Source organism: Rhinatrema bivittatum, chromosome 4, assembly GCF_901001135.1.
Source record: "Rhinatrema bivittatum chromosome 4, aRhiBiv1.1, whole genome shotgun sequence".
NCBI lineage: Eukaryota > Metazoa > Chordata > Amphibia > Gymnophiona > Rhinatrematidae > Rhinatrema > Rhinatrema bivittatum.
In genome coordinates, this window is record NC_042618.1 from 305,151,757 (window position 1) to 305,177,743 (window position 25,987).

Below are 25,987 nucleotides of genomic sequence, written 5' to 3' on the forward strand. Positions count from 1 at the left end.
AGATTCGGCGGATGGTGGCGGAACTCAAGGACCATCATGAAGACCCTTCGCCAGCTCTCTCTGATGCCCTCTGAGTATTCCTCCAAACAGACATTCAGGAAGGATACTAAAAAGTCATTCTTCCATCCAAAGAAATCCTATCCACCACCGTCTAGAACTCGTTCCACGAGACCTTTCCAAAAAGCCCAGTCTCGTCAACCTCGTAAACAAAAGCCACAAGCAGCTCCTCAGCCGGGCCCTGCTTCCGGTTTTTGACTCCTGCATAGAGAGCAGCAGCCAGTTTCCACTGCCTCAGATACCAGTGGGAGGTCGATTGTGCCATTTCAACAACAGATGGCACACAATTACTTCAGACCAGTGGGTCCTTGCCATAATCTCTCAAGGTCATCGCCTGAACTTTCTCTCCATTCCACCGGACTCCCCACCTCTACCGACGTGGAGAACATCCGACCACTCACTACTCCTGGAGCAGGAGTTTTCACTCCTCCAGTCCAGAGCAATAGAACCAGTGCCTTACTCACAACAAGGCCTAGGATTCTATTCTCTGTACTTTCTAATCCCCAAAAAATCAGGCGGCGTTCATAAAATTCTGGACCTACGTGCCCTCAACAAGTACCTCCATCAAGAAAAGTTCAAGATGGTAACCTTGGGTTCCCTCCTTCCTCTTCTGCAAAGAGGAGACTGGCTCTGCTCTCTCGATCTCCAAGATGCATACACACACATTGCGATAAATCCATCTTATCGCAGGTTCCTGAGATTTCTAGTAGGCCCCAAGTACTGTCAATACCGAGTGCTCCCATTCGGCCTGGCATCTGCACCACGAGTCTTCACCAAGTGCCTCGTAGTAGTAGCAGCAGCCTTCCTCAGGACTCAAGGTGTTCACGTCTACCCCTATTTAGACAATTGGTTGATCAGGGCTCCCACTCAGCAAGCTGCTCTGTCATCCCTACGTCTTACTTTTACACACTCTGATTTCGCTAGGATTTCTAATCAACTATGCAAAATCCTGCTTAGTCCCATCTCAAACTTTATCATTCATAGGGGCAGACTTGAACACCTTGCAGGCCTCAACAGCGAGCTCTCACTCTCATCTCTCTCGCACACCAGCTACAGTCTCAGCGCCGTACGATTGCACGCCACTTCCTCATCCTACTGGGACACATGGCATTCTCAGTACAGGTTACCCCAATGGCCCGCTTGGCCATGAGAGTCATGCAGTGGACTCTAAGGTCACAATGGACTCAATCCGTCCAACCTCTTATCGACCACTGTCCACATCACCGACTCACTCCGTCAGTCTCTAGCCTGGTGGAAAAATCAGATCAATCTCCTCCAAGGCCTGCCCTTCCAGGCTCCAGACCCTCAAATAATTCTCACCACCGATGCTTCCAACCTCGGCTGGGGAGCCCATGTGGCCGACTTGCAAACACAAGGAGCTTGGTTTCCAGAGGAAGCCAAACACCAAATCAATTTCCTGGAGCTGCGAGCAATCAGATATGCTCTCAGGGTCTTTCAGGATCGCCTTTCCAATCAGGTCATCCTGATTCAGAAGGCAACCAGGTGGCCATGTGGTACATCAAAAACAGGGAGGGATGGGCTCCTACCTAGTGTGTCTCAGGAAGCTGCACAGATATGGGCGGAGGCCGTCTCCCACTCGATGTACCTCAGGACCACCTATTTGCCGGGCGTGGACAATGTGTTGGCGGACAACCTAAGTCGCGCTTTCCATCCGCACGAGTGGTCCCTCAACCCCACAGTAGCGGACTCCATATTCCAACGTTGGGGTCATCCTCGCATAGACCTCTTTGCATTACCTCAAAACCACAAGGTAGAGAACTTTTGCTCTCACTCGCAGCCAACACTCTCAGCCAAGAGATGCGTTCTCCCTCTCATGGGCAACCGGTCTCCTATATGCATTCCCTCCACTTCCACTTCTCTCGAAGACTCTCGTGAAGTTACATCAGGACGAGGGATGCATGATCCTGATAGCACCTCACTGGCCTCGGCAAGTGTGGTATCCAATACTTCAGGATCTCTCCATTCGCAGGCACATTCCCTTGGGAAAGGACCTGCTTCTGATCACTCAGAATGGCGGGTGCCTACGCCACCCCAATCTTCAAGCTTTGTCCCTGACGGCCTGGATGTTGAAAGGTTAATTCTTCAGCCACTTAACCTTTCGGAGCCAGTTTCCTGTGTCCTGATTGCTTCCCGGAAGCCTTCCACGAGAAAGTCTTACCTGTACAAATGGAACAGGTTTAAGTCATGGTGTTCTTCTTAATCCTTTGATCCCTTTACCTGTTCCACCACGAAGTTTCTAGACTATCTCTGGCACTTGTCAGAATCAGGTCTAAAAACTTCCTCCATCAGAATGCATGTCAGTGAGGTGGCCGCCTTCCATAAAGGTGTCGGGGACGTTCCTATTTTGGTACAACCCTCCTCTGCGTCCTCTGGCCCCTTCCTGGGACCTCAACCTGGTTTTAGGTCGGCTCATGAAACCACCATTTGAGCCTCTCCAATCCTGTGATCTTCGCTTTCTCACATGGAAAGTGATTTTTCTTCTGGCGATAACATCTGCTCGCAGAGTTAGTGAGTTACAGACCCTAGTTACCTATCCGCCTTACACTAAACATCTGCAGGACCGGGCAGTACTCCACACTCACCCTAAGTTCTTGCCTAAGGTAGTATCGGAGTTTCACATTAATCAATCCATTATACTACCTACCTTCTTTCCCAGGCCCCACTCCAATCCAGGAGAACAGGCTCTGCATGCCCTTGACTGCAAACGGGCTCTAGCCTTCTATCTGACCGTACAGCCGCCCACAGGAAAAGCACTCAATTGCTTGTCTCTTTCCATTCCATCAAATTGGGGCAGCCTGTGGGTAAGCAGACTCTCTCCTCCTGGTTAGCAGACTGCATATCCTTTTGCTATCAGCAAGCAGGCATTCCACTTCAAGACCGTGTTAAGGCACAATCTGTGAGGGCCATGGCGACTTCAGTAGCGCACCTATGCTCGGTGCCGCTTCCTAACATTTGCAGGGCTGCTACCTGGAGTTCTCTCCATACCTTTACAACCCCTTATTGCTTAGACAAGGCCGGAAGACAAGATTCCATCTTCGGCCAGTCTGTCTTGCAGAACCTTTTTACTACTTGATGTACCAACACCCTTCCGCCTGCCCGTTAGGGTTCAGGATGTCCTCTACCAAATTCCACCCCAGTCCTTGTGCCTATTGCACATCTTAGGTATATTTGGTGCATTTCTCGGACATCCTCAGTTTGGTACACACCCATATGTGAGGACTACTATCCTGCTTGTCTTGTGAGAAAGCAAATGTTGCTTACCTGTAACAGGTGTTCTCACAGGACAGCAGGATGTTAGTCCTCACGAAACCCGCCCGCTGCCTCGCGGTGTTGGGTTTGTTACGTTTTCTTATTTTATTTTTCGGCACTTCCTGTAGCTTTAAACAAGACTGAAGGGCACCCCTACTGGCTGCAGGTTTAGTGCCATGCTGGGCATGCCCAATAGGTGCCAGTCAAAGTTTTAGAAACTTTGACAATTGTTCTGTGATTGGGCTCCATCCTATGATGTTACCCATATGTGAGGACTAACATCCTGCTGTCCTCTGAGAACACCTGTTACAGGTAAGCAACATTTGCTTTATTCACAATGGAAATTTTCAAAAAACCCATTTATTTGTGTAAATGGGCCTTTTAAAAATTACCCTGGGAGTTGTAGATGTTAAAGTACACGCAGAAGCAATTTTGTGTTTACTTTTACGTGTACTAGAAAGAGGTGTTCTCATGGGCAGAGTTGGGGGTGGGAAATTCATTTTTGCACATACTTTAATTTTTCGAAGGTATGAGTGTAAATGTTTGCATGGATATTTTACACTTGCTCTCTAGCAGATGTAAATGTGTTCGCCTCTGCCATGCTAAGGTATGGTTAGGGCTGTTCAGCTTGGAGAAGAGACGGCTGAGGGGGGATATGATAGAGGTCTTTAAGATCATGAGAGGTCTTGAATGAGTAGATGTGAATCAGTTATTTACACTTTCAAATAATAGAAGGACTAGGGGGTATTCCATGAAGTTAGCAAGTAGCACATTTAAGACTAATCGGAGAAAATTCTTTTTCACTCAACGCACAATTAAGCTCTGGAATTTTTTGCCAGAGGATGTGGTTAGTGCAGTTAGTGTATCTGGATTCTAAAAAGGTTTGGATAAGTTCTTGGAGGAGAAGTCCATTAACTGCTATTAATCAAGTTTACTTAGGGGCGGATTTTCAGAGCCCTGCTCGCGTAAATCCGCCCAAAACCGGGCGGATTTAGGCGAGCAGGGCCCTGCGTGCCGGGAAGCCTATTTTACATAGGCCTCCCGGCGCGCGCAGAGCCCCGGGACTCGCGTACGTCCCGGGGTTCTCGGAGGGGGGCGTGTCGGGGGGCGGGGCCGGAGCGCGCGGCGTTGCGGGGGCGTGTCGGCAGCGTTTTGGGGGCGGGTACGGGGCGTGGCTACGGCCCGGGGGCGTGGCCGCGCCCTCCGTACCCGCCCCCAGGTCGCGGCCCGGCGCGCAGCAGGCCCGCTGGCGCGCGGGGATTTACGTCTCCCTCCGGGAGGCGTAAATCCCCCGCCAAAGGTAAGGGGGGGGTGTAGACAGGGCCGGGGGGGTGGGTTAGGTAGGGGAAGGGAGGGTAAGGTGAGGGGAGGGCAAAGGAAAGTTCCCTCCGAGGCCGCTCCGATTTCGGAGCGGCCTTGGAGGGAACGGGGGGAGGCAGCGCGGCTCGGCGCGCGCAGGCTATACAAAATCGATAGCCTTGCGCGCGCCGATCCAGGATTTTAGTGGATACGCGCGGCTCCGCGCGTATCTACTAAAATCCAGCGTACTTTTGTTTGCGCCTGGAGCGCAAACAAAAGTAGGCTGTTCGCGCTCGTCTGAAAATCTACCCCTTAGGGAATAGCCACTGCTATTAGTTGCATCTGTATCATGGGATCTTTTTAGTGTTTGGGTAATTGCCAGGTTCTTATGGCCTGGTTTGGCCTCTGTTGGAAACAGGATGCTGGGCTTGATGGACCCTTGGTCTTGACCCATCATGGGAATTTCTTATGTTCTTATGTGTAGTCCTGCTAGTTTTCAAAGTGTACTTATGCACATCAACCCTAATTTTCAAAATGGACTTAAATACTGTGCACACGGACTTCAGCCTTATGTGGGCTGTTGTAAAATTGGGCTCATTATTCTAAATGATTCAGAAGAGTACACTGATGTAGCATGTCATATCATGTAACACATCTAGTAGTGTGAGATCGCAGCTGACTCATGTCCCATGTATTTTTTATTGACTGAGCTCTGTCTCTCTCTCTCTGCCCATTTCTCCCTTTTTGTTCCTCCATTTCTCTGTTCAGGACACTCTGGAGATGTGTGCCCGAGAAAGTGAGTTTAAGAGCATATTGTTTGCCCTGTGCTACTTCCATGCAGTGGTGGCAGAAAGGCGAAAGTTTGGTCCCCAGGGCTGGAACCGTTCCTACCCTTTTAATACTGGAGATCTCACCATATCTGTCAACGTACTATACAACTACCTAGAGGCCAATGCAAAGGTGTGTGACATGAAAGAATCATTCATTCAAATTAGCTTTTGAATACCTAGGATAAAATTTAAAGCAGCTAATGCAAGGTTATAGTATATATTAGCAGTTCAAAATACTTTCTGGCATTGTAATTACTCTGCTTAATTCCCTGTACCAATATTCATTGCTGCTGCCTGTGCTGTACATTGTTTTGAACCAATGTGTTAGAAAAGATTGCATTACTGCTATCTGTGTTGTATCTATTCTGTGCTGAGACAATAATGGAGTGTTGTTTATAGAGGGAAATCTTACACTACGGCTCTCTGGGTTTACCTGCTTTGTTGTGTGGTAGTATGTGTGAAGGAAGCTTGTACTGCTGCTTCCTCTGTTGTGCATGTTCTGTGGTGGGCTGTTTGTGTTCTTAGTTGCTAATCACATTGGGGCCAATGCAATAAAAAGCGCGGAAAGCGGGTGCTGTAAAGTCAGCTCCCGCTTTCTTATCGTGCGCATGGCGCCCGCAATGGGGGCACCATGCTAACCCAAATTAGTGGGTTGCCACATAGAATGTGATTAGCAACTAAGAACTCTACCCCATCTTAGAATGAGGCTGATGCAATACAATGCACTCAGCCAAGTGCACTGTACAACCTGCACTCGGACGCGGGTTAAATAGGCGCTAATCCACCTCCTAATGCAATAGTGGGATTAGAGCTTATTTAACGCGCGTCCAACACAGAGTGAATGAAATAGCCCTCATCACATGCAAATGCATGTGAATGAGGCTATTACTCATTCACTCCGCATTAAAAAAAAAAGTGTGCATCTCAGACGCACATTTAGCTCTCAGATATTAACGCCTGCCTGGAGCAGGCATTAATAGTTGAGCGCATGTAAAAGAAGTACAAAAATGCAGAAATGAATGCTTTCTGTGCTTTTTTTTTTTTTTTACTTAAAAAAACCAAAAACCTCGGCAGACCGCCGACTTATGAAGACCGACACCAGTAAACTCGGCATCGTCTGCCAGTAATGAAAACGGATGCCGATTACTAGCAGACGGCCGGCTATGAAAACCGATGCCGAGTTTACCGGCGTCTGTCTTCATAAGTCGGCAGTCTGCAGAGATTTTTGGGTTTTTTTTAAGTAAAAAAAAAAAAAAGCACAGAAAGCATTTGTTTCTGCATTTTTGTACTTCTTTTACATGCGCTCAGCTATTAACGCCTGCTCCAGGCAGGCGTTAATATTTGAGAGCTAAATGTGCGTCTGAGATGCACACTTTTTTTTTTAATGCAGTGTGAATGAGTAATAGCCTCATTCACATGCGTTTGCATGTGATGAGCGCTATTTCATTCACTCTGCGTTGGACGCGCGTTAAATAGGCGCTAATCCCCCTATCGCATTGGGGGTGGATTAGCGCCTATTTAACCCGCGTCCGAGTGCAGGTTATACAGTGCACTTGGCTGAGTGCACTGAATTGCATCGGCCTCATTCTATGATGGGGTAGAGTTCTTAGGTGCTAATCACATTCTAAATTGTTTCCAGTTTGAATTTCACCCTAGACAAAATACCAATATCCTGCTGCTCTCAAGCCTGGATGTCTTTCAGTGCGGATTCAGTGCAGGCACCAATATATATTTTATTTTTTGACATCTCGGCAGCATTTGATACTAATGATAATTGCATCCTACTGACACAATTGAAAAGTTTGGGCATTTCAGATGTAGTGGAGTGGTTTATTTCTTACATAATGGACTATGTTCAGAGAGTTATAGTTGGATTTATTGCTTCTCGACTGTCCTTGAGCATTGGAGTACTGCAGGGCTCTGCCTTGATGGCCATGCTTTTCAACCTTTATTTATTCCCTCTTTAAAAGATCCTGGCTGATCTCAATGTTGTTTGCCACTTTTATGAGGACAATAAAGAGTTCTTGTGTTCCTGTCCCTCCATCCACCACCTTTTTTTGAGACCTTTGCAAAAGTTGTCAGTTGCATAGTGTTGAATAGAACACAGTACAAAGGAATCGAAGCTCTGGTGCTGCTGTGGACTTGAGGGGTTCTTCTTTGTCTTCCCTCCTCTGAATGACCAGGGATTACAGTGGATAGAGAAACATCCACACAATGTGATCCTGGTAGCTCCAGAGTGGTCACATTGACCATGTTTCCCAGATCTGATCAACATGGCCATAGACGAGCCCCTGAGGTTCAGACGTCAGTCGACTGTTTTCCACCAGGACTCAATATTTTTGGGTCAGATGGCTCACTTCTGTCTCGCAGTTTCGCTTCTGAGAGGAGACAACTGAGATGGAGGGGTTTTTCCAAAGCGGTTAGTTCCATCTTTCCATCCTTGACATATATGCAAATTTGGAGGATCTTCGAGTCGTGGTCTGCTGTTCACAGAGTGCAGCCTCAGTCTGAACAGGCTATGGTGTCGCATATTTTGGCTTTTCTACATAAAGGTTCTGGTCAAGGGACTGGCTTTTAACGCTGAGTGTCCTGGTAGCGACATTGGGTTGTCTCAAGGGTAAGGTGCAAGGGTATCCTCTGTCTGCACATCTGGACACTTTATGGTTCCTTCAGGGAGCTAAGAAAGTACAACCTCAAGTGTGGAACGTTTGTCCATCTTGGAATCTGAATCTAGTCCTTAGAGGATTGTGTGAGGCTCAGTTTGAACCACTAAAGAGAGCTATGATTAAAGACTTGACTGTTAAAGTGGTTTTCTTGGTGGCTATTTGTTCAGCCAAGAGAATTTCAGAGCTCTAGGTGCTGTCATATCAAGATCCCAATCTACAGATGTCTGATTCGGGGGTATCTTTATGCATAGAGCCTTCTTTTCTGCCTGAGGTAGTCTCGGTTTTCCAGCTTTTATGGATTTGGATTTCTCTACGCCTCATGCAGGGAAGTGTAGGCTCTTAGATTGGAAGCATGCATTACTGAGGTATCTAAAGGTCACTTATGATTTCCATAGATCGCATCACCTCTTTGTAGATTATATCACCTCTTTGTACTGAGGAGTGGTCCAATAAGTCGTCTAAGGCTACAATTGTACAGTGAATGAACAAAGCGATCAAGTCAGCTTACATTTCTAAAAGGCGCCTGCTACCGGGGAGTTTAGGGACAAAATTGATGCGTTCTCAGGTGACTTATTGGGCTGAGTCACAACAGGTGTCTCCATGAAATTTGCTGGGTGGCTACTGGGAAGTCATTGCCCACTTTTGTTAGACATTATCACTTGTATATCGGGGCTCTGGCTTCCATGTGCTTTAGTGAGAGTGTTCTAAGAGCGGAACTCTCCACGTCCCACCCGAGTTAAGGGAAGCTTAGGTATATCCCAGGAATCTAGATAGATCTGGGTACGTACAGGGAAAGGAAAATTGGTTCTTACCTTCTAATTTTTGTTCCTATACTACCACGGATCAGTCCAGAGACCCACCCATTTACTGGAGGGGAGAGTCTGCCGCTTATACTGTTGCTTTGTAAATAGTGCGTTGGAGGTTTTCAATGCTGATCGCTTATGTTAAATTTGGGAAATGAGTTTTCCATTGTCTTTTTGGGCAACTTCACCTTCTTCTGGCATGTTGGAGGGGAGCGAGTTTGCTTAGAAGCTTGCTTAGAAATTTATGGTTGTTGTCATTTTGGCTTGAGTACAGGTCAATACTAAGGGACTGTGGGTGGCACAGTGGGTTATGTATAGTGTCAGTGAAACTTTCTCTGTTTCCATCTGCTGTCAAGGAGGCAGAACCCAGGAGTCTGGACTGATCTGCGGTTAATAGTTCGTTATGGAACAATAGGCTGGTCTCAAACGTTGGCAAAGCAGAAATTTTGATCTTACTGCAATTTGCATCAGATGTAATCACTGAAACATTTCATTTTGAGGAGTACGATGTTCCCATACAGTATCTCAGCAGGTGAGTAATTTAGACGTGTCACTATCTTTACCCTACCAAGTAAAGAATGTGCTTAGGAAATCCTTTTTAAAATTCTCTTGTAGAGGCTATAACCATTTTTACCCTCGGACAGTTTCAGAATTGTTTTGCAGGCATTTGTGCTCAATTATTTAAAATGTTACAGAACTCAGCTGCCAGGATTTTGACAAATACAAAAAAGAGGGATCACATCACTCCAATCCTGTACCACCTCCACTGGCTCCCCATCAAATATAGAATTATATACAAAGTACTAACCATCATACACAAAAACTTACATAATCTTGCCCCACTCGATCTCACTTTCCAGATTCGCCCTAAATACTCCACCAGACCTTTGAGAAGAGCTTACCTTAGTACCCTCTTCGTCCCTCAAGCTAAAACATCTCTAAGAAAAAGGGCCTTTTCTACCGCTGGTCCCTCTAACTGGAACACTCTCCCTCCTGACCTCCGACAAGAGATTTGCCCTATCTCCTTTAAGAAAAAACTTAAAACTTGGTTATTCAAGCTTGCCTTTCCAGAACCATCTTGTTAGCTTAAAGCTTTCTCTACATCTCTTACTACACTTCTCTGTTTATTTCTCTCCCTTATATGGTTTGATCTGTTATTAATCTTAGTCTTTTTCATTTATTCTGGTTCCCTCTGAAGAGACCCTTAGTCACTCTTTTGACTTTCCCTTTTATTTTATTTTTTGATTTATTTATTTTATTTTTATTTTATTTTATGTTATTATTTTATTCTATTTCATTCCATTTATGTCTTCCGCTTTTCCCCACTCCTTTTTATACATACCTTCTCCCTAACTAAGCCTAGTACAAGAACAACAAATTTTGAATTATACATTTACTGGACTTTTATCACTTATGACCTTCATTACTATGTAATCCAATCCAATTCTTATCTACCTTGATTACTATGTAATTTAATTTGTATATTTAGTTTTTCTTCTCATTGACTATTACTTAAAGTTGCTTAAATGTTCATTGTTCCATGTAAGGCCGTCTGGCAAGTTTTTGTTCTTTGTAAACCGGTTTGATTTGCATCTAATGTAGGAAGATCGGTATAAAAAAACAAAAAATAAATAAATAAATACATTTTCCATCATTAGAACCCTGCAAATTGTCTAAAACACTGCTATGAGATTTTTATCTGGTACCAAACTAAGAGATCATTGGTTCCCTATTCATTTTCAGATCTGCTTCAAAATCTTGATGTTAATTCATAAGGCTATAAACTCTGAAGCATTGTTCCCTTTTGAAACTATATAGACTTCTTTATCCATTAAGGTCTTCCAGTCAGAATCATTGGATGTGCCTTCCTTGAAACTGTTGCACTTAGCAGAAATGAGAGAGATAACTTTTTGAATAACAGGTCCCCAGCTTTGGAATTTGATTTCACTGCATCTAATTGCTAAGACCTGTCTGTAAACATTTAGAAATCAATTGAAAGCATTTTTGTTTCTCCAAGCTTTTGGACAGCAGGGTCAAAATCATTAGGAGCCTGGGCTTTTGAAGGTCCTCACAATTTGTCTGCTATGTGATACTGCTATAGAGCATATTGTTTAATTGGTAATGTTTGATTTTTATGACTGTTTTACTTGTACACCATGTAGGACATTGAATACAGTGGTTATTAAATGTTTTAAATAAATAAATACATAAATAGTGTGAATGGGGAAGGTTTACACTACTGCTGTCCATGCTGCACCTTATCTGTGGTGGGGAAGCATGTGTACAATAGAAACTTGAACTTCTGCTGCCTGTGTTGTACCTGTTCTGTGCTGGAGGTGGTGTGTATGGAGGAGGGAGGACCTTTGCACTGTTACTACCTGGGCTGTACCTGTCCTGCTCTGTTGTGGGGCATTACTTGTGGGGAAAGCTTGTACAACTACTGCCCGTCTGTACTTGTTCTATGCTGGGGCACTGTGTGTGTCAAGTTATTGATTTAATAGGATGAACCCCCAAATAATGTGAGAAGATATATCCTGGGACATTCTCATGAAAGCTTCCATTGTGAGCAGAACTCATCCTCTGTACAGTTCTGGGAATCACATCTGTTCTTAAGGGTCCAGGTGCTAGCCACAGATACACCTCTGGTATCCCAGGAAGGTGTGATCTCTTCCTTCCTTCCAGGCTGTGTTGGCATCAACAGCCTTTAAGGAGGAGCTGGATAGGAAAATCTAGCAGGCTTTGGACAGAAATATGTGGAGCATGGGTACTACTGCATCAACAACATCGGTGTCCCTGCAGACAGATGTCGAGCTGATAGTGGAATCCCAGCTGATGCGTAGCAGATCGGCACAGATCTGAATGAACATTAGTGACTGCTGGACGGATGGCAATTTCTAATCAATTGGGGGAGGAAACTTTCAAACACAGGAGTTCATTGGGGTCTATGGCCCACCAGACCAATGCTCCCTTCTCTGAGACCTTGTCTGCTAGGTAGTTGAGATCCAGGTCCATGCCCCCGACCTGCAGGTCAGGCTCAGACAGAATATTCCTGAGGATATGGCTATGAATCTGAGGTCTTCTCTGATCAGGGGAAGTCAATAAGTCTCTCCCCCAGCACCTGTTTTCCACGGGAAAGGATAGAGTCTCCTGAGGACCTCTCCTTTGCCAGTTTTATCCAGAGAATGGTGAAGGCCATTCCATTTACTTTACAGAAGAATGAAGAATTCAAAACAAAGATGTTGGGCATCCTCCAATTTGTGAGCCCCCCTAAGTATAATATGGCAGTCCCAGTCCATGAGATCATTCAGGAAGTACAGATGAGGATATGGGAAAGCCCCCATTCCTTGGCTCCAGTGAACACAAGGATGGATGTGATATATCATGTTTAGAAGGCTCTAAAATTTGAGAAGCAGCAGCAATGCATCAATCTGTGGTGGATTCTCATATCCTGGACTCCCTTGAGTGCAGCGCTTCAGACTCATCTTTAGGAGGTACCCAAGTGGAGCATCAACTGGGCATTCCTTTTCAGCCAGCTAGACCAGTCCAGACATACAGGTTATGCCTACTGACCAGCAGATTGAGACAGAGACTAACAGGTTTGCTGATGTTACCCTATATAGGCTTCTGTGCTGACCTTAGTCTACCAGTATTCTCTGTTTCTAGTAGATGGTAGGCAAACGTCCTACTATGGCTGAGGCCTAGTTAGAGCTGATGAAAAGAATTTGCAATTGTATGGGCAGCTCCTGAGATGAAAGCCTTGTGCTTCCTCCCTCATTTGAGTATAGCCTTTGCCAGAGGGCTGAATTAGGGCTCCAGATTATGGTCTGTGGTTTTTCACCCCCTTCTGTTTTTCTCCTACAGGAACAACAACTCCTCCTCAAAAAAAGAAGTGCTTTTCTCAACACAAATGCTTTTATTTCAAAGGCTGTGCAGTGAGGAGAGCAATGTAGGCTCCTTTCGAGCATAGGGGAAAAAAAAAAAGCCATGCTCTGCTCACAGTGTGGTGGATGGGGACAGATGGTGGGAGGAGGAAGATCTGTATGCCATGGACATGTGGAGAAACAGGAGAATGGCTAGTGGAAATACCTGCACTAAGGGGGGCTGCATTGGAAGGATTGGTGATGCAGCCAGTTCCCACATGGGAGGAGTTTGAGCTGGGTCCTCTTTCCTTGGATGCAAGGAAAAGCTCCTTCTTCAGCCTGGTTTGTATTTCAGCAGAATTTTTTAAATGTCTGCATCAGGCATTTTGTATGGGGCAGAATGCCACCTCTGTTCCTTCTCTATTGCTACTTTCCCCCATGGAGGTAAATTCTGGAATATCAAGCCCTGAGAGACCAAGAAAAGAAGAAGAGTTCACCATGCCTTTTCTCCAGTTTATTCATTAGTAAAGTAGTAATATCCACTGTGCCAGGATATTTATGCACAATCAACTGCACATGACATTATAATGTATTTTACTGCTACTGTATCTGTTAGTCTGATTTAAAATGATTATAATCCTCTTTCAGCCCATTTTTGGAAACAAGCAGATCAATTGTTTGTAAATAAATAAATAAATCCTTCAAATTAGATACTTGGTCCTTGGATCTGAGAGGATTAAAGGAAAGTGAAAGTGAGAGAATTTGAGAAAGGGAAGTGGAAGACGGCTAAGACGGCTCTACTATATTCAGACTTATTCAAAAGAGGTGCTGTCATCCTTAGCATGTTTTTCATTTGCTATCCTCCAGTCTTCAGGTACAATGGATGATTTTAATGATAGGTTACAAATTTTTACTAATAGGTCTGAAATTTCATTTTTTAGTTCCTTCAGAACTCTGGGGTGTATACCATCCGGTCCAGGAGGCATTAGCAACCTTGTGTTTGTTCTAAGAATATTTTAGATAGTCTTATATGGAATGTCAATTAGTCTTGCCCTTGTTCTAGTTCTAGATATGTTTCTCTAATCTTAGATAGAATGTAAACTGACCTCTTCTCTGTTTTTAGATGGAATGTCAATCTCATTTCAGTTCAAAATGTTCTACAATCATGTGGCTCAGCATCTTTACCTAGCTTATAGTGCCTGTCTGTCTAGATAGACAACTACAAAGTTGTAACACAAATGTCATTTTACAATGTTATAGTTGTTAAAGGCTGCCTATGATCAAAAATAAAAGAGGAACAGGAATAATGAATTTTGTGTGACGTGTTAGAAATGTTTCACTGAGATTTAGTGCCTATGAGCACCCACAGCACCCTGGGCCAATGACAACACCAGGGATGGGGCCAATCACTGTTGATGGGTATATCCTATGCGTCTGAACTGGTCTGGCTGGATGAAGAGGAAGGGAAAATTTGTTCTTTCCTGATAATTTCTTTTCCTAATATGCCAAATATATAGATTTCTGCAAATGCTTATTTTTTAGGATGATGAATTCTTCATCGATTCTATAGTCACATGAAGATTTCAGAATATGTAATGCTCATCCATGTTCATATTGTTATGTTGTTTTAAGAATTCTGGAAATGAGAAATGCTTGTACTACTGCTGCCTGCACTGTACGTGTTATATAAATGTACTCAGAATGTTAGTTTGTGGTGCTACTAGAATGCAGCAAGGATGGCATCTCTTAGGTTGTCATACAGGGCTCAGCTAAGTTCAGGTTTAGTTCAAATGAAGCTTTAGTGAACTCTGCAGGATCTCTAAATAAACACCCTATATTGTTATTTCTCCATCTCATTTCTGGCCTTTCTCATTCTAAGGTATGCATTTATTTTCCCATCCTTCCTTATTGTAGTATACCATGCCTAATTTTCGTATTCAGTTTTGCAGTTGCCCAAAGTATTCTTTATAACAAACACTGGATGTGAGCTGCATTAATTGTGGATAAATGACTGGATGAGATCTCAGAAGTTAAGTAGAGTATGACCTGGCCAGTACTTGAATAGGAGATTTCTAAAATTTGCTTTCCATCTGATTCATTATTTACCCAGTATGGTATTAGAGGAAATGTTGTACTCGGCACAAGGACTGAACCAATGTTCATTGATGGTACTAGAGAGCACTCTTCTGTCAGAGCCAATACTGATCCAATACCCCAATATGGTGTTAGGGCAGTGATACACAATCGGGTCCTTGAAGCATTTTACTTGTTTTGATTTTCAGGATATGCCTAAATATGCATGAGATATACTGTATTTGCATACATCAATCTGATTTTTATATCCAAATATATATCATGTGTGTTCATAAGGGATGACCAGAAAACCAGACCACTAAGGATGTTTTTAGGATCACTAGGTTGAGAAAAAGTACCATCTAAACTGTTACCATGGCACAATATTAGGAGCAATCTTTCTTCTGTACCAGCACTGAACCAATATTCCATCAGGATGTTAAGGAAGTGTTTTCCAACCATCTTCTGGAGACACATCTATCCAGTCGGGTTTTCAGGATTGCCACAGTGAATATGCATGAGAGAGATGTGCATATACTGGAACTCCAAAGTATGCAAATTAATTTCATACATATTCATTGTAGCAATCCTGAAAATACAACTGGATAGGTAGGCCTCCAGGAGAGGATTGGGGAACACTGTATTTGAGCTAATGCTGACACAGTGCCCAAGCATACTTCCCCAGGTTCCCTGCAATAGTGTTTGTGACACTTTGCTGTTTGACAGTTTCATCTTTTAAATGACCCATTAAACTGAGGTCCTTTTTACCCTATCAGCCTTAAAGGCCCCATGGTGGTTTATAATGTACTAAGGATTTGAAACCCAACATTTTTGGACAGCTTCCAATTTTGCAATAGAATTCTAGCCTGGAACGTTATTAAATATCCCCTGCAATGCCAGTCTTACTTGATGAATCCTCACTTCCTTGTGCCTCCCCATCTTCCTGAAAATCCGATTAGGGTCTTCTTAATCTATCCCTAGGGTTACCAGGAATAGCAGTCAGCAGGAAGATTGTATGTGCCCATCCACACACCATTCCTGCTGACACTCCTGCAGTGGAACAGGAGGTCCTCTTCAGGCTGTAATAATCTATGCTGTTCTACTGTCCATTTGCATTGATATTTATTTACATTCCTCCTCTCCTCCCTCCTTTCACATGCTGCATGCATCTTATCCGGCTCCCAGAATGATGATGCAGAACAGGTACAATGTTACGAGGTAAGACTTTGACATCATGTGAAAATCTTTCAAGTAAACACATAACAGTGTAGTATGTGCTCATTTTGGTACATCACAATCCATTGGAATCTGTGGAAAGTTCATAGAGCTAATCAGCAATCTATGGCAAATGTTCCAGCTCTGAAGTATAAATGGAAAGCACTGTTTCTGCCATGCATGCAACCTTGGTTATGTATTTCTGAAAGCTTTAGAATCTAGACATGTTTAACGTGATTGTCGTTAAAGAGCTGTTGCCAAGAATTTTCATTTGCATAATCTTCGAATTCCTGCTATGTATAACTCCTGCTGCCTCCCAGCAGATACCTGCTACATATTACTCACCTAACCTCCCTCCCTGCAGATTCCTACTGTGTATTGCTTACCCCAGCAACCTCTTTACAGATTCCTGCTGTATATTCCTAACTGCAGCTTCCTGTTATCACTCATTCCAGCTCCCTCCCAGTGAATTCTTGCTGTGTATTGCTCACCCACCTCCCTTCCTGCAGATTCCTGTATCACTTACCTCAGATTATTCTTTACAGATTATAAAACTTGTAGGGAGATTCACTAAACTGTGATAGTTTATTGCAGGAGGGGCCAAATATCATGGGAGGTTGGGCTTCTCTGCAGTATTGAGCCTCTCTCCGGCAAACTATTGCAGCAGTATCATGGTGCAATATTTTTTTTTTTAATGTGGCCTCGGGCCTCCCCCGAGGCCTCCCCCCAGGCCTCCCCCGGTGCCTCCAGCCTTGCCACAGACCATGGCGTTCCCGGGCCTGCTGCCACTTCTCGTTGGGCCTCTCCGCATGGCCCATGGAGAGATGCTGCTACTCGCGCCTTGCCCCTCCCTAGGCTCGCACGCGCGCACCATTCATGTTTAAGTAGGGACTGCGGTGAGAATCTAGCCGCAGCCCCAGATAGATGACGTCAACTCAGCTACAGTATTAGACTGAGCCTTATAAATAGTCTTTCTCTCTCTCTCTCCCCGGACTCCTGAGCCTAAAGGGGAGCTTGGACATGCCCTGCCCTTTTCCACCTAGTTTTTCTGGGTGCGTGTACCTCATTGTATGTGCGCCTTTCCCATCAATTTAAAATTCACGTAGCTCCAGCGTGGCCCACTTACGCACATTTGTGGCCGTTTTTACGCGTGCCAGGCTTTTAAAATCTACCTTTGTATTTTTAATAGAAATATGATATGAGAATAGGATAGCTCACACATGCCACGATAACACAGATTGGCCTTTTCAAATGTTTTTGCCCATTAAAGATAACAAAAAAATTTTCTAACATTGGTTCCATCAGGATGCATCCCAGTTTATAAAGAAATAAAGATGGATGCCTCCAGAACCTATAGATCCATTCATTACTGTTTTTGAACAACTGGTTTTGAGAGATGTTTATACTATGGAGCAACAGCATGTTCCGATAAAGTAAAACCTAACTAAGGGTGATTGGGTCACTATTAATGAGTTAGCTGAAGATGAGACCATAATTATAAAACCGGTGGATAAGGGTGGAGGAACAGTGGATATGGATCGACAGAAATATAGGGAAGAAGCTTATTGTCAGCTATAGAACAACCAATTTTATACTTTATTACATTCTGATCCTATGGGTGATATTCAATTGATGATTTACATTATCTTAGGGTGCTGAAACATAAAGTTATAGGGAACAAACGCTCTTTTTTATGTCAGGAACACCCATTCTTGCCAGTTGTGCATTTTGAGGGCAAAATATATAAGTCCTTAGAGGCTCCCCCCCAGACATCCTATAGCGTCTAGTAGAGGACTGCTGTTTGAACCATTGGCTCAATTTCTGGACAATTATTTACAAACTTGTTTCTTCTATAAGATCATACATCAGAGATTCGGCCCATTTGATCACACATTTAGATGATATTGTGAAAACTCATCCTGTTCAAAAGCATTGGTGGTTGGCTACTACTGACGTAAATGCTCTATATGCAAACATCCCACTGGGAGAGGCATTAAATATCATTAAGATTATTTTGGGTAAATCTGCTATGAGTGATGTTTGTCAGGAACTATGGGCAAAATGGTCTTCGATTGTGTTAACCCAATTTGAAGATCAGATATTTCACCAGATTAAAGGCATACCAATGGGGTCTCCATTGGCCCCATCGGTAACCTGTCTGTATATGGATTATTTTGAAGTTAAATGTATTTATAAGAATTTATTTCAATTGCATTGTTGTGTGGAAACATTTTATTGACAATGTATTTTTAGTATGGTCTGGGACAAAAGAGATGTTAGAATTTACATGATGAATTAACATACTGGATTGTAATTTGAAGTTTGATCTATTTTCTCAAAATAAGATTCCCTTTTTGGATATTGTAATTAGTAAAGGAATTAGTTTTTTTTACTGCAATTCACCATAAGGAGACAGATAAAAATACAGTATTACACAACACAAGTTTTCATCCCCGATAACTTAGAGAACATACCAGCTGGACAATTCTTATATTTAAGGAGGTTATGTTTGTCTACATATGAATGCAAACTGTTAAATTATCTTGATTTGTTGAAAGGGTATATATATATGTAAGATTACACATAAAGCATTTAAATGAGCTTTATATGTGAATAGAGAGAACTTACTGATTATTGGTTAAAAAAAAAAAAGAATCTGTCTAACCGGCATGTGTACATTATCCCATTCTCAAATCCTACAAGCACATTTGGTTGAATATTGGGTGGTATGTTCCCATACAGAGGAAGATCTAAATTTTTGTGTTGTAAAACAGATTTCTCATTCTCATGGAAGGGAAATTTCACAAAGTTTAATTTATAAACAACAACAAATCTTTGAGTGGGATATCCTTAGTCCTAACAAATTAAATCGTGAAACAGATTGGCCGGCATTACTTTAGGTCATAGGATTCGGGAAAAGCATTGTGATTGGCTAGTTTGAAATATTTAATAGTGGTAATACACATGCGCAGCATCTCAGAAACTTGGAAGTGAATCTAGTATGGAGATTGTGTTTCAGTAAGCAGCTGAGATTCTAGTTTCTGGTTGCTTATGGGGTGCAAGTATGTTCTTGTTAATAAGAATAAAGATTGGATTTTGGTTTTAATTTGTTTTTTTTATCCATTTTAGTGGCAGATGGTCCATTCAAATTGTGAGGATATAGATGTGCAGTTTAACATTCAACGGTGGGGCAGTGAATAGAAGCGGAGTAAGATTACATGTTGAACTGTTTAGGTATTGTAGTTTGGTGGTGTAGATATGTCCAGAGACTATAATAACATTTAAAAACATTGTTTATAGGAATCCAGTTACATCTTTGTGACTGTGGACCATCAGAAAATTTAAATGGTAAAGGTACTCTTCTGCCTACCACCTATACACTCAAGAAGGAGATGCAATATATTGTCAATTGATTGTGATGTCCCTTGAAAAAACCTTATCAAGACGAAACATAGCGGGTCCTGTCTGATGTTACAATTCAATTGAAGTTGGGATTCAATTGAAGTTATTTATTGCAATGATTTAAAACATCTTTATTTATATGATTTTTGATTTATTGTTAATACAGTTATGAGGCTGAGTGAATGTTGATAAGGACTGATTGTGTATGGAGATGAATGTATGTGGTTGAATATTGTACAATAATGTTATGTTTACTGAGTATATAGTAGCTTCGTCATTCTCTGCTTTTATTGTATTAACATATGAATAGCATACTGTATATAATGAGCACTTTTGTAAACATTTTGTAAAATATTTTGTTAATAAATCACATTATTAATGAATTAGATTCCTTATATTAAGATATGAATTTATTGTTGGAATCTTGAGATATATCTTCTCATATCATTGTACTATATGTTTAATTTTGTGCCATATAGAGGTTGTTTCATCTTCTGTTCACTTACAGATTCATTGAAAAGTACAATTTGACTAGGGGTGCCTAAACCTTTGCATACAGTCTATTTATTTAAAACATTTTTTATACCGGTATTTGGTGGGGCCCGTCATATCGGTTTACATTGGTTAACAAGTATTTAAAATAATAAAATACATCAAATAAAACAGACAGTATACAATGTTACTATTACATTATTAAAATTGGTTACAGTTTACATTATAGTCCCTAAACATATCACACATATGGACAGTTATGACATTGACAGTTGCATGCCTTTCATTCATGGTATGTTCTATTTTCTTGCTTTTGTTTCTTGCCAGAGGACAATTGTTATTCCACATCATACCTGTTATGCCCTATTTTTACCTTCATCAAAAGCTTGTTGGTATAGCCATGTTTTGATTTTTTTCTTAAACTCTACCACGTTTGTTTCTAATATTAACTCGGTTGGAAGTTTATTCCAAATTTTGGGCCCAGCTAGTGATAGCGCTCTCTCTCTTATAGATGTTAGTCTTGCCGATACCAAGGATGGAATGGATAACAGGCCTTTATTTATACAGTTGTATAATAATGTAATCATTCTGGTGTTTGTCATAATCCTTTTACTTTCTAATAATACTTGGTCCAAAGAGTGCTAATATTCCCTTAAACTCATAGTTCAGAAGGCTTAACTCACCAAATATTCATAAACTGAACTTTTAATGCAAGTTCATTATTCTTGGAATTGGAAAAGAATTATAGCTGCCTTTAATAACATTCAGGAAATTACTTCTGTACCTTCACTTAAATCTAAATTGAAAAATTATTTTGTTTGCCTTTTTCCCTAAACTGTCTTAAACCCATTTTAAACTTAGCAATGGAATCCTGTATTTTTAAGACTGATCTTATGGGGGTCACTTTTCAAAGAGTTCAGGAGCGTAACTTTTGGAATTAAACACTTAAATCTGCCTCTTTGAAAACTGACTTTGGCTGGGCCCCTAAATTTAGGTTCCTAGATAGTACATGGTTATGGGGAGGAGTTAGGGGTTTAGAGGGTAATTTTCAAAGGCATTTGAGGGTAAAACAGTGCTTTACCCTCAGAAATGGTAGTTATAAAATTCATTACCGGCTATGTGGGTGAACTTAAGTATGTACAAGCCTCTCTATGTGTACAAGTTTACCCACAGAAAGCAGAGGCATTCTAGGGGCTGGTTGATACACTTATGCATATACTTTTGTATTTCAGAAGTATGCTGAAAATTTCTGAAAAAAATGTGCACAAATCATGAGGTGTATTTATGTACTGGTAGTTTTATTGGGATAATTTTCAAAAGAAATGTATGCATGCAATTGCCTTCAAATTTATGCGAGCTGTTACAGAATTACCGCCTTTGCATTTTGAGTGTGTAAATCTAGAAAAATATAGAAAAATTGCAGACCTAAATCTGGAATTCTAAATTTAGGGAATGTTTTTAGCTGAGTAGGTGAAAATGTAGGCATCTACTCTAAATGCCACTGAAAATCCACCAAAATTTAGGAATCTTAAGCTTAGGGACCTAAATGAAGTGCTAAGAATTTTTTTGAAAATTGTCTCCTATACATAGTATAAAGTAAATACCAAAAAATAAATGTCCCTCACAGCTTGCTTACTGATTGTTTAGGTTCCCTATGATGACCTGCGTTACCTCTTTGGGGAAATTATGTATGGAGGTCACATCACAGATGACTGGGACAGGCGACTCTGTAAAACTTATCTAGAGGAATTCATTAAGCCAGAGATGATGGAGGGAGAGCTACTGCTGGCTCCAGGATTCCTCCTACCCGGCAACATGGACTACAACAGTTATCACCAGGTATGCCGCACGCACATTTCCTACATGAAGCGCATCCTCCTATAACAGAAGTTACCTCTTTCATACATACTCTAAAGAGGGTTCCATTATTGGTTGGTTTACATATTTTTATTTAGCAATTTTGTTCTCAGATATAATGCTCAGAGCCCGTTTTCTCCTGCACTGATGGGTTTCAGTAGTGCCTCTTTTAATTGGCGACTGCAGCTGAAGCCATGTGGTACACCTTTGATAGCAGCCTGGTACCAGCCCCACATACTAACTCAGCTATCCCTGTGGTATTTCTTTGGCCATGGAACAAATCTCTCCTGAGTATGGTACACTGGGACCCTTGAATTTTGCTTAAGGGACTAGAATGATTTGTCTCAGGGAGGATGAAATACTTGGATGATTTTAAGGCTGCAATATTTTATTGGATCAATGAAATATATATATATATCTGTCTATGTAAATCTTTCTGGCTTAATAAAAGTGAATTAGCAAACGCTTTCTTGCATTCTGCATGGATAAGCAGGATGAATCAGCCACATGTGGCATTGCAGAGATGTATGCTATGATGTCCATTTAGTTTGTTTTTATGAAATGAGTTAGATGCATTTTTCACACTTCAAAAAACTATACCATCAGTGTTCCTCTTTTTCTTTTAATGTTTGTTTTCAATACTTTAGCCTCATTTTGTTTAAGGGGCCTGAGGTATTTTTTCAGTAGACTCTAAAAATGTTTTCTCTTGATTTGGAAGACTCCTATTTTCATAATTATGTCTGATAAAAAGCCAAAGGTTTAAAATGGTGCCCTACATATATCAGAAAAATGTCCCATTCCCAACCACCATATGTCCAGGAGTTGAACATGATACCCCAAATTATTTAATCTCTTATAACATGTCTCTTGGCATCTTAGAACCTCGAAGTCTCAGGCTTCAGGATATCTTTCAAACTATTCTAAATCCAGCACTTGCATCAAAACTATCAATATCATAATCATAATCAAAAATATCCACTTAAACTCACAAACCTTCAGTTTCAAAGGCCACCTTGTCCTCTTTGGAGTCAAGTTTGAAGCAAGGTAAGAGTACCTCTAAGAACAGCTGGTTCTCACTTCCCTAGACTAGGCATCTGTGTGTGTGTGAGAGTGAGAGCTATCAAATCTAAACAATGGGCTTCAGTGACAATGCTTCAATACCAATCTAGTCTTTTGACTCAGTCCACTGGCACTGATGATGAAGTCCTGGAGATCTGCCCTCCTAAGGGGCCCAGACAGGAGAAGACATCTCCAATGCTGTGCATTGATAACTTCTCCTATACCTCTAAGTCTGCCTGTCCCTGTTCATATGAGACCTCTGTCTCCATTTATAACTGCGGCAGTAGCCACAGAGGATTTCACGGAGCGGGATGCCAGTGGTTGGTGTTCCACCTTCACGGAGCGGAAGGATGGAGGGCTGCCATCTCCCAATTAAAAAAAGAAAAAAAAAAAAACCAAACAAAAAAAAGGGATGGGTTCATGGGGCTATAGGTATTACCAATTATTAGGCTTATTCCATTACCAATTATTAGGCTTTTCAATATTTGATGATAGTTAATGTGACTTTCAAGGCATACTTCACTTTCAATGCATATCCAGCATAGCTCCCTGCTTCAACGGCAGGGGAGAAGAAAACCTAATACTTCACGCATATCCAGCATTGCTCTCTGCTTCAACGGCAGAGAGCTATGCTGCCGCTTACCCAACTAATCAAACTTAATATTTCACTTGGAGGCAGCTCCATCACTGCTCTCTACATTAATGGTGGGGGTGAAAGGGAAATAGAACCTAAGGTTACTAAGAGCCAAGAGAAACAGATAAGTATGAGAAAAAAGAAGTGTGAGCTTGCTGGGCAGACTGGATGGACCGATTGGTCTTCTTCTGCCGTCATTTCTATGTTTCTATGTATAACAAAGGAGAATATGCTATCTGCTCTGAAACCATTACATGAAAGCAACATATGAAAATGATTTAGACAAAATGTTATATGACTGGCTCGGTATTTAGCTGTGCTTCAAACAGGTTTGAGGCTGAGTAAACCAGTAGCTATGCAAATTTCTTTGATACTGGTGAAGTCTAACTCTTCATTTTAAGGGGTTGACAACAGTCAGTGCTGGCAGCTCACCTTCAATCCTACATGGCAGGTATTATACTTAGAAGTCATTCAATGTCTGCAAAAGAGGTATCTTCTCTAGTTCCTCATAGAGTTGCTCCTAAGAGCACACTCCAAAGAGCACACTCCAAAGATGCATACTTCTTACTGCTCTCCAATACATACTACTTCTGCCCTGCTCTAGTCTTGACTAAAAGTCAAAGTGCTCATGGAAGATTATGGTCCCACTGAATTGGATTCTGATAGGGATAACTCCCAGGGTCTACCACCTAACTCAATCACTTCCTCCAGTTAAGAGCATTTCCCTACCAGACTTCCCCTTTCTGGTCTTCATCAATAAAATGTTGCCAGCAGTTCCCTTCAACTTGCTGTAGAAGAAGAACTGAGAGCTCCTATCCTAGGAATTTTGAAGTATTTAATGTACCAGTTCATCAAGTTCTAAAGGGACCATAAATGAAGATCTGCAATACCTTGCTTACTACCCTTCTATTGGGTAAGCAGCTGGATGCAAAATACTGGATACAGGCAATTTCTGGTTGTAGGAAAACTCAATTATCCCACTACTCTGAAAATATGTAAGAAATATGTAAGGAATGATGTGAATGTGAGCCCCTCTTATCGTGACCCAGCCTCATGGATAGGGTCCCGAGGCCCACACCAATGGTGCGTGAGCGAGTCATGGCACGGACCAGACGATGACTGAGCCCAGAATTTTATATGAGGACCAGGCTTCAGCTGAAGTCCAGGCAAAGACAAGGCTTATGGCTTGAGCCATGGCTCATGGCTTGCAACAAGGCTGGTGGCTAAAGTGGAGCTGAAGACTGAAGTCAGAAACCAGGCTGAAGCTGAAAATGGGAACCAGGCTGGAGCTGAAAGCAGGACCCAGGCTGGAAAGCTTAAGCAAGATAGAAGATTGGAACCAGGAGACCTTCATGCTGAGGCAACGCTGAATGAGTGAAGAGCCCTTATATAGGGCAGGCAGCCATGACCTCATCCAAGGGTGCCGCAAGCTTTTCTCGCCGCAGATCCTTTAAGGAGAGTGATGTCGCACACACCTAGAGCACAGCGTCAGAGGGGCATCTGCAACGGCTGCATAGGATTGCTGGCAGCATTTCCCTGCCGCACAAAGTGGCAGCATTTAGTCAGCATCGGGGTAAATGATGCCGCTCATGGGCCTTTCCACGAACAGTGAGCATAACAGTGCCCCTCCTCAAGCCTCTTCTCTTTGACTTCTGAGGAGACAAAGGTAACTCTTTACCAACTGGAGACTTGGGGTCCAGACACTGAATCCAGTGATTCTTTGGTTTTGAGACTGGACTGAAAAAACATTCAGAGAAGAAGACTTAACTGAAGATAAGGCTGAAAGCTTGGACAAGGAATGAGACTGGTCATGATCGATGGACAAAGATTATTTGACAGGAGAACAAAACAGTTCAGAATTCACATAGGAACAAGATGTATATTGAAGTTGCAAAGCCGGCACTTCAGACAAGGTGGTGCGAAGAGAAGTGGCCAGAGACAAAGGTGAAACGATACAATGTTCTCAGCAGGATGGACCCCATTGGTCAATCTATAAAGAATTCCAGTCAATAGATGGTTGATGAAGACTCAGTCAGGGTAGTCCAAGTACAAGAGGGCTAGATGCTTTAGATAGTACATAGAATTGAATATTCTCTTTGTGAGACCCAATCTACATTGCAATGGGCGAGGAAGCTGTAGTTACACTACCAGGTAGAGGTTCTCTGTATATGGATGAAATGACACCGTGAATGGTTAAGGTGGTAGTAGGGTAACCACATTGATGTAGCAGTAATACTTGGATAATGTTGCCCCTGGCTCCAGAATTTATTATTGCTTCAACCTGAACTGAGTTTTTTCCATAGGTAAGACACACTGGCACCATTAGTAGTGGAGAGGAAGCAGAATGGTGGAAGGCTGCCTTCCTGACAAGACTTCTCTTTACAGAGTTTTTTGGTCTCAGGGGGCACTGATGGACAAAATAATCTTTTGTGGCACAGTAAAGACAAAAATTTGGCAATCTTCACCTTTG

General features: G+C 42.2%; 1 protein-coding gene across 1 annotated transcript in view; it reads left to right on the plus strand.

The window, feature by feature from the left end:
- The window catches only part of DNAH9 (dynein axonemal heavy chain 9), a 1,128,006-nt gene that overhangs the window by 979,164 nt on the left and 122,855 nt on the right, over nt 1-25,987 (plus strand). Inside the window, exons 64-65 of the mRNA XM_029600235.1 lie at nt 5,395-5,586; nt 21,615-21,806. Of these exons, the coding sequence (XP_029456095.1) occupies nt 5,395-5,586; nt 21,615-21,806 (384 nt within the window). The remainder of the gene's footprint in view (nt 1-5,394; nt 5,587-21,614; nt 21,807-25,987) is intronic.